Source organism: Formica exsecta, unplaced genomic scaffold (assembly GCF_003651465.1).
Source record: "Formica exsecta isolate Colony F162 unplaced genomic scaffold, ASM365146v1 scaffold31, whole genome shotgun sequence".
NCBI classification, from domain to species: Eukaryota; Metazoa; Arthropoda; class Insecta; order Hymenoptera; family Formicidae; genus Formica; species Formica exsecta.
This window is the reverse complement of record NW_021850355.1, coordinates 912,277-926,461: the sequence shown is the minus strand read 5'-3', so window position 1 is coordinate 926,461 and position 14,185 is coordinate 912,277. Positions and strand designations below refer to the sequence as shown.

The window sequence follows — 14,185 nt, the reverse complement described above, 5'->3', positions numbered from 1 at the left end:
AAGAGGGGCTCCGAGAAAGCCCAGATTATACATCAGATTCAGGACGCTGACATCGACGGGCGACGACGTCGTTGCCGATGCTACTTGTGCTCAAATCGTATCTAAATGTACCTCGTATATCAGAGATCGAACTATTCCTCGGCGCTCTCTGGTACGGGATGGTTTACGTATGTCATTTCGTGAGATGGCCGCACTACTCTGTTACAGATGCGACCCGACCATTTCTCGTGTGACGCGACATCGTGACAAGCCGCGAGCGGATATTTTCTTTACCCCTTTCTTCCGCCGTCGATGTTGCTTATGATTGACTTACGGGACGTTTCGAGTATTTATGATAGGAATACGAGATGCAGCGGTAGATGCAACAAAGACAATGTGAAACGTTATTTCGTGTCGCGACGCGTTATCAAGATGTTCCTGTCAACAACGAAATTCTACTAAGGCCGTAATTTAGGATCATCATTGCAATAAAAATCTTTAAGTACTTGTACAACGAGTCATTCCTCCCGCATGAGTATAATGCATTTTTCAAATCGAAAGTGTTACCTTGTCTTATGTTCGATGTTAGCACGGAATGTCAACATTTAAGTTTACGCAATCGCTCTGTTAAGTGAAATTATTGTATTATCACCGATAAACAATAATTTTACTTGTAAGTATAGCATTGCATACAGTAAAATCTTATCACAGTTTTAATCAGTATTTATTTTCACTGCTTAAGTTTAGGAGAGTGTGTTTCATTGTAGTCACATTTCAATGTAATGAATGCATTCCACTGGCCTCATTAAAATTGCACTAATGGAAATGCTAATGGAAAAGCGGTAGGAAATTGATATAACAATGTATCTTTATGTTTCTTTTTATTAATTATGCAAATATAATCTATAGATTATATTTCGTTAATATTAACTCTTGTATTTTGAATTTCAATTAACGTTCGATAATAAATTTATCTTTCTATTTTTCTTTCAAAGTGTGTATGTCCACACGGTACAAAGCTAAGTACAGTAATTAAATGAACGGTGAAAACACGTGACGACATTGCCAATGGATAGCACACGTGTGCCATTGTAATACCATTCTCCGCGGATCGTATATAACAAATACACGTCCCACGTAAAACAACGGAATCGATCGGTGTGGGGAAGTGCTTGTTCCGTCGATGTTTTGCTATGCGTATGCTGATTCCGCGGTGAATTGCGCTTTGTGTTGATCGAAATAACGATTTCGCTTTTCTAATTGGAAAGAGGTCAGAGGTTACAAATCGTATCTCGAAATGCAAAGATTCGCGGTTATGGTGTATATGCGCTCGAGAGAAAATCCTTTTGCTCCTTTAATCATCATCGCTCTGTAATTATCTATGTCTTTTCATTTTGTATCTGTATATCTTTTATTTTCCTTACTTTAATGGATTCCGAGCTACGAAGATGTAAAAGAGACATCTTCGCAAGATGAAAAAGAAGAGAAAAGAGAAAACATAGGAGATGAGATAGGTAGATTAAACGTTAAACAAAACATTTTGAAAGGTTCTATTCGTATCTATGTAATCTAAGTATTTAAGATTCGACAATATTCCATTATCGCATATAATACGACAGTATTATGCAGAATAAGTGATATACCTATTTCTTCTGCGTGTGAACTTATGAGCTCCGGAAGTGGGCATTCATGATCATAATGTGGCGCGTACATCTCAGTCCACAATAAGTAACATCTTCCTACAATTTGAAGTTTCACGGGTAAGTCGACCGCGGTTGATCGCTGTAAAGAATCCATCTATACTGTGGCCGCAACCTCGACCACAGTCTCGCGCAGTCGCCATTAAAAACAGGCAACGGCATTAGCTTGCACGGCCTCGCAAGGCGTGACCTGCTGATGGCAGGTAATTGAATATCTTTAGCGCCTCTTTGAAGATCGACATGCCGCGTTTCGATTCGTCTCGCTTCAGAAAATCTCTTTTCATACATCCCCTCTCTGGCAATTTCTCAAGTATTCTTCATTATCTTAATGGCTTATTACGTCCCCTTCGAGTTTTACGTAATTTTTCATCTTGTCTCTCACACATACAAATGCATCTCGCCTTTTATAATTTATATATATAAAACAAAATCTTATAAAACCACGCATCAATATTCCTCTTTCAGTTAATCAACATAGCTTTAGATTTAAATTTTACAAGTGCTGAAAAGTATATCTAAATATTAAAAGGAACATATCTTGATTCTATTTTATTAAACTTTGATTATTATTTTCTCTTTCCTCTCTTATCTTTTTAATTTCTCTCTCTCTCTCTCTCTCCCTATCTTTCTTTTCTCTTTCCAACAACCCCAACTTCAATTGCAAGTTTTCCACGAGTCACGATCGAAGCTCCCGTCACATAGCGAAGATTAATTACGATTTAGCAAAGAGCGGATGACGTACGACGAGACGTGGGTGGAGTGCCTACTTCGTCGCTTATCGCGACGCGGGCCAATAACCGAGGAAGAACATAATACTCGCGCGCCGGCAAATGATAAACGCGCTGATCTATCAAAATTGTAGTCCAACCCGACAACATCTATAGAATACCGAAATCACATGCATCGGATTTAAATGACATACAGTGTATGCCACTTTACTAATGTACAATAATGTACAAAGCTCGGTTATCAAAATAAAATAAAAGATCATACGTAATTTTTGAAACAAAACATATTACATTTGACAAATGTATATTTCAATTTTTCACATTAATTTTGATTATTAATATTGTAATTAAACGATTTGTATAGAAAATAAGTAAAGTAAAACATACTTTTTTAAAGTCATTTGTATATACTATGTTGCGATGTTCTCGTTGAAATATATTTAATTTAACATTATATGTGTACCGAATCTCTTCACGAAATTAATTTGGGATCACTTTCCTATGTTTCAGGCGCGCTGTCGCAATCCCAATTTCCAGTATTCACGATTTACGCTCAAAAGACTTGCCTGGCGGTAAAGCCTTGCGAGCGCGCTTGGTGCATCGATAGAGTCCAGGGACATCGTCTTCAGGGTCACGCACGCAGAACCATGACCGCCTCCTCGAGGCAACACTGCCTCGAGCTCTGTCTCGGCGAGCGAGACTTTCTGTGTCGGTGAGTACCCCGCGCGACGTGGAGCATTTCCCATCTTATATACGTAAGCGTAGAATTGTCCGATTGCTCGTTTTCCACCGATCTGCTTTTCTATCCGCTCCGTCGCGGATACCGTGTCTATGTAGAGCAAAAAGACGAACCGACTCGTCGTAATATTCGTCGCGAATCGGTACGCAGAGGGAACGACGGTTCGAGTAGCTTTCGAAGAGCGTACGCTCCAATGCATTTTCCACTTATTGGATTCTTGGACCAGCTAGACGACGTTACACTACGCTCCCATACACTCTCGAGTGTTTCTCAGACATGAACCGTACGTTCGAACATTTCATGCGAAAGAAAACGGCTAACAATACCGTAGGGGAAGTTAGAAAGGGTCAATCTAGCCCGTACTAAAATTGCTCTGTTTTCGAGAGAAGTTTCCACGATGGCATAAGTAAGAATAACGTGCAGGATAATCCTAAATTTTATTATACGGAATGATAGTGTGAGAGAAAATCTCATTAAAAGGAAAGTACACGGATATTCTAAATGTTCGGATGTGATATTTTTGGAAATAAATTAGTATATATGCACATGTAATACGAGGAAATACGAAATTAAATATGCAGAGAAACATTATTTAAAGATTTTGTCGCATTATTGTGCGACAAATACATGATAATAATATTCGATAAACAGTAATTATTCTCAGTATTATTAATTTTCTCTATACGAGAAATATATAAAGTACCATAAAACTCGTCGTAAAAAAATAATGATACTCGTGTCTCTCTTCCTCTCAATATGTTTATTATTCTTCTAAATGCACGGTGTGATATATTATATTTCGCCACACCACTGTGACCTTAATAAATCATTATAATAGTAACGGTACACACACACAGATAACATTTTTATTGTCAAAGAATTTGAATCTCTTATCATCGATGTATTCGTGAAACTCGAATAATGAAAATAAAATTAATACATTATGATTGCGGGTAATTTTTCTTTATTCGTATCAAAAATCATTTAAAATAAAATGTTTATTTCGCACTATTTACGCACTCGAGCATCTTACAATGCAATGATATTGATTAATTTTGACCGCGCCTTAACATCATCCTTATCATAAATCATATTTTAAAATTTACAGATCATTTCCGTCTATGTGCAACGACCGAAGAAATTGACATAATCTGCGACTTTACTAGCTAACGAACTAGATATTGAAGCGAACCTATACGCTAGCTATAGGCGTCGCTAATCCTGCATTGACGAACATGTCCTTGTTGCAGATCACTTGCATCGTCACGTTGATCTTATTTATCGTAATGCGTAACGGCGCGTAACCGGGATGCAATAATGCGTATCACGGCACGTCCTTATTGCGCTCGCTTATAAATAACGCAGTTCCACATGGACCCCGGATAGTGCGCTCTATATGCGCTTGGTATGATATCCGGAGCGTAATGACCGATACACTTTCATTACTTGCACAACGAGCGAGAGAGCGAGAAGGGAAGTTCGCGGGGAAAGAGGCATAGAGTGGCACGAGTATCGTGTTACGGCATGATTATATTGCATTTTAATTGTTCTCTTTCACACGTGCCGCTATGGCAAACTGTTCCGATCGTGTAATATGAACTATTCCTCGTTTAATACATTATAGATATGAAAATCGCGTGAAAAACGGATATCTCGTTTCAATAGGACGGAAGAGATATTTATGGTATTACAGTACCAATTATGCCACGTGGTGCTCTTTCGATAATCGGATTTATTTTCGTACATTAAAATTTGCAAATTTTGTCCCGTAAAACGCTCGTGCACGCGTCCCGTATTCCCTTTAATACACAAGTTGAACATATCGCCACACAGATATTGCCGTATTCTTGTTCTTTCTAATCTACGAGAGGAAAGCGTTTTTATATGCGCATCGTTATTGCCAATTCTCTTTCTCCGATCGTTATCATCGGTTACAAGTGAACGTCCAGACAAGAATAATTTCTTGTGCCAGGATCGACCGTTAGACAGACACTTAAGAATTTTTCTCTCGCGGAAATAATGATTATATCGATCCGGAGACTTTCTACGATTCACTATATGTTGATTTATATGCTAATCCGTACAACCCATCTACCAATTACAGCGCTGATCTATAATTACATTCACCTTTGAAATGCGCTTTTTACCACATATCTTAGTAAGTGTATTTTTACTCGCTTTAGAATGCTCTTTGAATGCGCCAAGCATTTCAAATGTAACACGTGCTTGCTCAATGCAATAGCAAGTCACGTAGAAAAATATTTTTTTTTGTTTGACTTTAATTGAACTGAAGATACTTGTGTCGGTTTTACGTGTGCTTAAAGTATACCGATCACATGTTACTTTCAATATCGTATGCTATAAACTTTACATACACGTTCTGCAACGCTTCTTTCTCATTCATTATTAAAAGAGAACTACTTACATCAATTTTCTACGCGGTGTCGCCACGACATAAATAAAATTAGATGACTTAGTTGTGGGAAACTGAGTGTCAAGGTATCAGACACTTTTCATTGGCCAAGTATGCGGAAGACGATGAGTCGGCGCGTCTTCCGATTTCGATAAAGCTCGGTGTTGCAGCGCGCGTTTATGCGATATCACGCCGACGCGTCAAGGTTCGTGTCCGTGAGGCCGAGCGTGCCGGGTGAATGTGCACGTGCACACCTTGAAAGAGCCTCCAAAGCGAAAGGTCTCTGCCAGCTGGTCTCTCGCAAGCGACCCCAGAGCCTGGCCCCGGACGACTCCGACCCGAGACAAGGTCGAGAGGTTCTTGGCCAGGCGGAACCGTATCAAAAGTGGCATAGCTACGCTTTTTGAGGCCCCTCGGTGTTTGAGGAAACCGTGGAAAAGAGAGCACCGGCGTGAATATATGCATGAGCGACCCAACTGCTGAAGCAAATTTCCTGAACAAGCGCGCCACCCAGGCTGCAGACATAATCCGCTTTAATCTTCTTCGAAGAAATGGAACGGTGTGAAAGAAAAAGAAGAAACAGCAAAAAAAAACTAAAAATTTTCTCCATTCCCAAATTTTCGTAATAAAACTGGACGGAAAATAGCTAATTGCGGTTACGCCCTTTTAATCCGATTCGTTATGCGAGAAGAATGCTCGGCCATCGCGTATGCCACGCGGAATTCGGTCAAATAATTAGCGTTAATATATTTCGGGGCGATTTATTGTGAGTGCTGGATGCAACATTAATATTAATTGGCATTGCAAATTGAATAGGGGAATAATAATTATTTGATATACGCTCGTTCCAGAGGAGGCTGTTTAATCGCGAGCATCCGTATTTATAAATGCTGCGGAATAATTCGGCACGAGAACTCATAGGGCGATATCGACTAGAATTATATAAATCGAGCCCCGTATCGAGCCGAAGCGATCGACAGAAACGTGCCGCGCAGTCCCGCCGCGGCAAAGAGGAACAACAATGAAACATTTATCCACGAGATAATACACGGCGAGATAATGCACGGATTCAGAGATCATTGCGCGCGGAGCACAGGCGCACACATCCTTAGAACTCGCATAATCTCTTTCTCTCTATTCTAACCTGGCTAACCCTGGGAGGTCAATGGTTTATAGCGGTAGAAAACATTTAGGAAATTACATAAATGCATATTCTCTGTCGTTCGGGAAAAGTCAGAACGGAATGGAACGGTAAGGAAGCGAGTGCCGCGAGGAGGGTGACCTCGGCCCTTCGACATCAACGCGGAAGAAATCGCGGGAAGCAAGTTGGCTGTTTCATTAAATGTAGATAAATCTCGGCAGCTGCGCATCCTCCTCGTCGGCGCGCGCCCCGGCTGCAATTGTTTGCTGTACCGCTAGCTGCTCGCGGATAATCAAAAGAGAAACCCGCGGCATTACGTTATTGCGCAACAATGCACGCGTGTGATCTCGAAGGTCGGCGCAGACATCGTGACGCTCCGGTTGTCTCGCACGAGGTAGACCCATCGCGTACTCTCTAAAGAAGAGCGCCGATGAAGATTACATTAACATTCCATGGGAACGGTATTCCCTCCGTGTACAATCGCCTGATTAGACATTGTCGGCGCGGAATTCTTTCGCAGGAACACCCCGATTTCCAACGAAGGCGCTTCGCAACGCGGGAAATGATCCTCACTAACGCTCGAACTATGACGGGATTATTGAGATTTATTACGTTGCAGCTTAAGATTACGCCCGACGTTAATAACAGACACGATTCATTTTCTAATTACGTTTCGCACATTATCAAAAATCATTAGCGGATTCTATTTCTAGGAGATTTTTCTTCATTTTACACTTTATAAATACGGTTTTTTTCAACGTTCTTCATTTGTCGATAAATTATTTCATAAAGCTGATTTTTCTATAGTTTCTTTCGTTTACAGAAATTATAATATTTTAAGTATTTGTCATGTACGAAAATCTATCTCTTATATGAAATTATTGGAACTGAAGAAATTTTCAAAGCCAACCGAAGCATGAAAATGATGCAATCGAAGGTGTATCGCGGAAACAGATATATTTCTTTTGTTCGATGCATTGGTGATTTGTTGCGAACAAATAGTAAAGACTGAGCGCACCTCGAGGATGTGCTCTAGATGAGCGTTCGAGAGAACCGCGTTCGAGCGTGCGGCAGAGAATAAGAAGAACGACAAAGAGAAAAGACGTGGGAGGAAGAAAGAGGCTGAGAGATCGTTGTGCACGCTTACGACCAGCGGGACTGGTCGGGCGATCGATCAAAGCGAATCGGTCGTTCGAGAATCGTTCTGCTGCTACAGGGGGCTCGAACCTGGGCGATGGCTGTTCACGAGAGATAGATTATTACTGCCGGTACGTTGGTATCGGCGTTCTCCTTGTTACCAGATAATGAGTTTATTGTTTAAGAATCACGCCGCGGAGTTAGGTACATGTGCTCTCTCTCTGCAATCAATTACAATAATGTAATATAATCGTAGCAAGGTCCTGTGGCGCGCTATGTATAATGAGGTCTCTTCTCCTTAATGAGAGTATTGGTTCGCAAGATTCTCATTCTAGGCACGTACACACGTGCCGGCATATATATTCGAGTAACGCGCGTGTAAGTACGGTAAGATGCACGAACGATATAGCATCGTAGATGTATCCACATACCTTCTGCACGCGTGCGTGCATAAGGCGAAGCGAAACGAAAGAGCAGAGAGCGAGATAGCGGAAACATTCGCGCCAACTTTCGCGTATGCGGGCGCGAGTTGTAAATCTCGGGAAAAAGTTTAGTCGAGTGCCTAGCGCGCGCTACGCGTAGATAAAAACTTGCGAAAAGTTCGCGACGAAAAATTCGAATCTTGTCTCTCGACGGCGGCGGAGCCAAGGTTCCCGGAAATCATTAATCTGACGTGTCACATTGGACATAGCTTGAACGAAGAATCTCGGAAACAGCGGACACGACATCGCTTTTATTTCGAAGTTAACTCAACGGTCCGAGAATTCAGACAATTTGCATTGCTGATAATTTTACAAGAAAGCTTTCTTATTTCGAGTAACGCCTCGACGCGTGAATCCATATGATCGCGTTCGGACGCGTTCCTAAAAGTAGATATTCACTGACATTATTATGCAGACTCGCGCGTCTGGCGCGTCCCGTAAAATCCCGTCACTTTGTTCGCTCTTTGACACCTCCCTTGTGCGTTCAAATCGAATTCTACAAATGAACGAAGGCCGAAGTTGGCGAGATAAAGAGCACTTATGCATCGTGACTACGCCGAAGTGCCGAGCGTGGCAAACTTTCTGAAAAAAAAATTAACGTTTTGAAACGGCACGACGTCAAGAGCACTACAGTATGAATGAGAGTTCGGCTCCGGCTTTTATCCCACAAAGTCGAGAATCGCCGACGAGATTCGTTGGGGAGGAGCGGTCCGGGCAAGAAGAGAACGTGTGGAATGCGAAATGTGGCAACCCGAGTATTTTTGGTGCGAGAGAACGATGAAAACGCCACCACGCCCGCTATACTAATTGTGACATAATCAGGAAGAATGGCGACCGTGAATTATGCAAGTTTCTCAGGGCATAGTGTTTCTGTTTAAAATATTATACTTGAAAGTTCACATTAAATCACACACATAAATCTTGAGTAAGCTTAATTAGCGCTCGAATATTTATATATAAATATTTACAAAGATATAGTGCGTTATTTCAAATTTATATATAAAAAAGGCTGGAAAGATTTTGATACATGCTCCCGCACATACATTAATTAGAAAAGTCATCATTACTCTAACATAATTTTCATTTATAATTCTGTATACTTTTATAATGCTTCTAAATTTGAAATTATAATATACCAAAGCCATATAATCGACGATATATATTATAATTTAAAGTAATAATAAAATACATTAAATTAGCTTAATTTTACATAATTGTAAATTGTTCATTGTAATACAATTAGCACAAAATTAAGCTAATTAAATATAATTTCTCTTAATCCTATACGGACCCTTTGACACATTGAGCATTATTATCATTTTCTCGATGCCGCTTTTCTACTATTACGCTTACATAAGAAAATTGGTCCCTCTTGCTGTGCGCTTAATTATGCACTTAACGTTAGGAACGCTGCCCGATATAACATGTCCAATTATAAGTGCGAAATTCATTGTTAGAGGATCCGAGAGAATTCAACTGACTTTCAGGCGTTTGAAAGACTGCCAACAGGCGAGATACGCTTCGGTACGATGTACCGGCGAATTACTTAGAGCAGCAACAATCTCGAAGTCGAGACACTCCCACGAGAAATCTCCGTGGATCGTGCAGCGAAAAGAGCGTTGGAAGAAAGTAACCGCAAAAAAAGCGAAGGGGACATCGGCATATCGGAGAAAATTAAAGCGAGAGAGCGAGAGAGAGAAAGTAATTTGGTAGAATTCTCGGCAGCAGAAGCAACAATGTTTATACAGGATGTCCCGCAACGTGATGTCCACACTGAAACTATGTATTCTTTTTGTCATTCTAAGTCAAAAAGTCTTAATACACATATGCCCTAAAGTCGATTGTTTCAAAGTTATAGCAAAAAAACAAAATTGCATGAAATAAGAACAATATTATTTATTAAAGATAATATTATTTATTGATAATTAAACAATAATTAAACGATAATTAAACAATAATTTACTTTATAAACTACTTTATAAATTGTTCAAAGTGACCACCATTTTGGTTTACACACACTTCTGCTCTTTGAATTATTGATGTTGTAGAACGCAGAAGTTCCGCATCGTTGCGTATATTATTACAAGCGTCTGTTAATTTATTTAATAACTGCTGCCGATTGACTGGCTTATCCGCATAAACTAGAGATTAAAAAAAAAATAATAATAATAATATCGGCATATTCTTCATTGGAAAATGTACTCATGATTGGTAGGTAAGAGAAATTTCTCAGCTATGTTTACGCGATGTTTTCACTTAAAACGACAGTCAATTTATTAATATTATCTTGTGTGGCAAGTGTGGAAAACAATGAATTATGTCGAGTATGAAGTTGCCGCATTCGCTTCAGCTCATGCAGCAACTTCATGCGCGACGTAGTTCGTTGTCTTCCGCACATGCCATACATACAATATTTTTTGTAATGCCTGTTACTTCCGCACTACTAGTGCGGTAAGGTAAGTCATAAAGGTGCTTTTCTCGCATTAGTGTGAGAAATAACTACTATTGCATTTTTTCGCTATAACTTCGAAACAAGCGACTTTAGGGTATATGTGTATTAAGACTTTTTGACTTAGAATGACACAAAGAATACACATTTTCAGTGTGGACATCACTTTGCGGGACATCCTGTATATAACTAGATAGATATGGATAAAAAGATAAGAAAAAGAAGAAATATAAAGAGAAAAATATTGTTATCACGCCTATTGACACGCTAGTGATCGTAAGGTAGCGAAGTGATAATTGAAATTATCATTGATTATAAAAGGAAGTATGTGTTTTGTCGGCAATGTTCAAAGGAACACGATTACAGCGTATCGTGTGATGCAGCTTGTACTAGAAGATATACGCCAGCCATAAATTCGCGAAACACGCCATTTAATGTCGCATCACGGATTAACAGTCAGAACTGGTCTTTCTATTGTATTCAGCTTGTCACCCGACTGTACCTTGCGACGAACAGTAAATGGATCTCTATAGTGCTCCAGGTATCCTGGTACACACCGCAATTTGCTTCAATTGCAGATAGTCCTGGCGACTGCGCGCTCAAATTCGGCGGCATTCGCACGTTTCTTCGCAATATATCGCTGTGTAATTTTTGCTTCTGTTATCGTGAGTCGTTAAACATAAATAGCTGCGTGACTAGATACGATCGCTGATGGGGAATACGGTTGCCAAAACTCGGTTGTGAATTCGAGAAACGGAGTGCTTCCAATGGTATCGGCGGCACAAGCGGCAAAAGTCCGGTATCAAAGTTTAAAAAGACACGAATCGAATATGAAGGAAGTTCAAGATGGGTTAAATAAGGTGCGGTGAGTGCAGCGTGCAAGAAGGGCGATAAAATACGAGAACGGCGTTACCGATGAAGAATAAGCTTGATCCGAGCTTATAATGTGCAACAGCACTTCTACTTGGCATGCAACGAGCAATTATCATCATGCAGCCGAGTTAGAGACGCTCACGCATGCGGCATACCACTTTCCGCGGTCGCTCACCGCAGTGTGTGGATATGCATCTGGATGTGGGAAAATTACATAAAAAGATAGTCCAAAGAGAAAGAGAGAGAGACTTGTTACCGCATGAAATTCATAGTTACTTGCATCGACAACTGAAAAAGTCACAACACGCTGACACGGTAATTGCGACGAGAAGAGGGACCGCGCCGAGAATCGCCGGAAAAAGGCAAATTATTGCCACATAGTTAAGAAACTGAAGACGCGTAACGAGCCATGCGATGCGGTTTTCAACGTGTCGAGATTTTTCGCGACGAAATAGATAATATATAGATAGGATGTGGAATGTGTTGGGAAGAAAGCGGACGTCGGGTGAAGCGACATGTGTGCACATCATATAACATACACATGTAAATACTTAAATAAAATTAATAAAGATAAACGACTGAGCTGTAAACAAGATGGATTTTGGCGTAGAAGCATCGTTAAAAGTGTGGAACACACGAAGACGCGAGTGAGTTATCCGCGCATCGGTAGGTTGCAAGATGCCAGAAAAAGTATAGGATAAAGACGAAGAGAAGGAACGGATAAAGCAGCATCTCCCGCGTGGATAGCATATCTCTCTGTGAAAAGGTTTTAACGCCGGCGAGCACAAAGCAATCAATCATCCGGCAAAGTTGTTTAATCCTAGCAATAACTTGCGCCACGCCAACGTATCGTGCCATGAGACCAGCGTAAGCAGCGACTTGTTATCGACGAGAAAGACCTCACGCGAGAAAATTATAACTTTGAAAACAACGTGTGGAAAATTTATTTGGCTCGCACGCGAATATGATCCCGTTAACTCATTCATATCCGATCTAAGTACAAAATCGCACGAATCATAGTTCGCCTTTTCTTCGACACATCAATAACGGATAAATACGTGCAGGCTGTCGTGATAAAAATTTTTCTACAATGAAGGAGAGTCGCAAAATCTTACCATTTTATGTGTATAATTAATTATATATATAACATTCTCCTCGCTGCAACTTTTTTCTAGTAACGTTATTTTTATGCGCGCAGACTATATAATGCTCACGGACGTTGATAATACTCAAGTGCCTACATTGGCAGATCGTCGAATCATCATTACCACGTAGGGTTAAGTTTTCGCGTATACAGCCGTTCTCTATTATGTCTCGGCGAATTACGCCAGCGGAACGCCTATGAAATCGTTCGAATACCGCGTGCCGGTAGTGTCTGGACGCTTGGACGCTCACGCGCGCATATATACATCGCAAAGGGGCACTAACGGCAGTTCCCGAAGAAAGAGGATCTGCCCAATATGTCTAATTAAATCCACTCGCGCGATCACGAAGCATGGCATACGTGCGATCATTCCGGCTTGTTTTGATCTCGGTAGCGCGAGCACCGGTTGCATCCGCCCTTGAACCATCTTTTTCCGGCTGCCGGGAGATCGTTTCGTCGTCGACGTTTCTCCTTCCTCTTCGCATTCGGCTTCCCCGCTTTCGTTTACCGTTGGACGCAACACGCTCAGCCGGGCTGCAGTTCGCTCCATTCTATCCGCGTCGGGTATTATTGCGAAACCGCAAGAATATTTTTTCCCAACCGCGCTAAGCACGCAGCTGCGTTGCGCGGTTCCGCACGGGCACATGCGTAATTACGCGCGGACCGACGTCGAACCATTCTCGAGGACGCGGGTTCTCGAGATTATCGTGTGCCCGACCACGACCGTACGTAAGCGCTCATATCACCATGGAACTTACAGCGTGTACCGAAACGGACCGGAACGTGTCAGTCCGTTCGAGCCGGCGAAAGAGTAAATTATTAAGAAAGATAGAGAGAGAAAGCGGAATCTGACGCGTACACGCGGTTAGATAATCGTTCAGACGCTGCGGTCCGGTATTGCTCTCGCGGCCTTTGAGATTAAATTGCGATCAAGGGCTTAACGGTGATTCCCAAGGCCGGGGTAGAAGTACGTGACTGATTTCTACGATTTATTCGCGTTCGCAGTTCGTCCCGCACGTATTATCGATTCCATCCATCGGATTCTGTCCGCTTCCATGTGCGACGGAACGCACGTGGAAGGATGCCGGTGGACTTTGAGGTTGGATTCGGAACATACAATCTCGTTCCCGTGTAGAAACTCTCCACTGGCTCGCTACGCCGTACTGTCTGCGCTACGAAATTGAAGCGGGGATTAACTTTACTGTCCGACTGGGAAAAGAGACTTTACTGGGGGACGGATGATATTGGCGACAAGGAGTATTCGCCTCGCAATTGCTGCTCTACTCGCCGATATAGTTTAACGAAGGATTTTTGAAATATCCCCGTGTGTTAGGGATATTCGTGGGAAATACAGAATTACTCTTTATTTGTTTAACCTAATATATATTCTATGATAATAC

General features: G+C 41.3%; 2 protein-coding genes across 3 annotated transcripts in view; one reads left to right on the top strand and one right to left on the bottom strand.

The window, feature by feature from the left end:
- Positions 1 to 14,185, bottom strand: part of LOC115237832 (autophagy-related protein 16-1) — a 446,913-nt gene that overhangs the window by 193,301 nt on the left and 239,427 nt on the right. The gene's annotated exons all lie outside the window — the stretch shown is intronic.
- LOC115237831 overlaps positions 1 to 14,185 on the top strand; it is a 95,108-nt gene that overhangs the window by 16,873 nt on the left and 64,050 nt on the right. Inside the window, exon 2 of the mRNA XM_029811156.1 lies at positions 2,918 to 3,119. Within this exon, the coding sequence (XP_029667016.1) occupies positions 2,918 to 3,119 (202 nt within the window). The remainder of the gene's footprint in view (positions 1 to 2,917; positions 3,120 to 14,185) is intronic.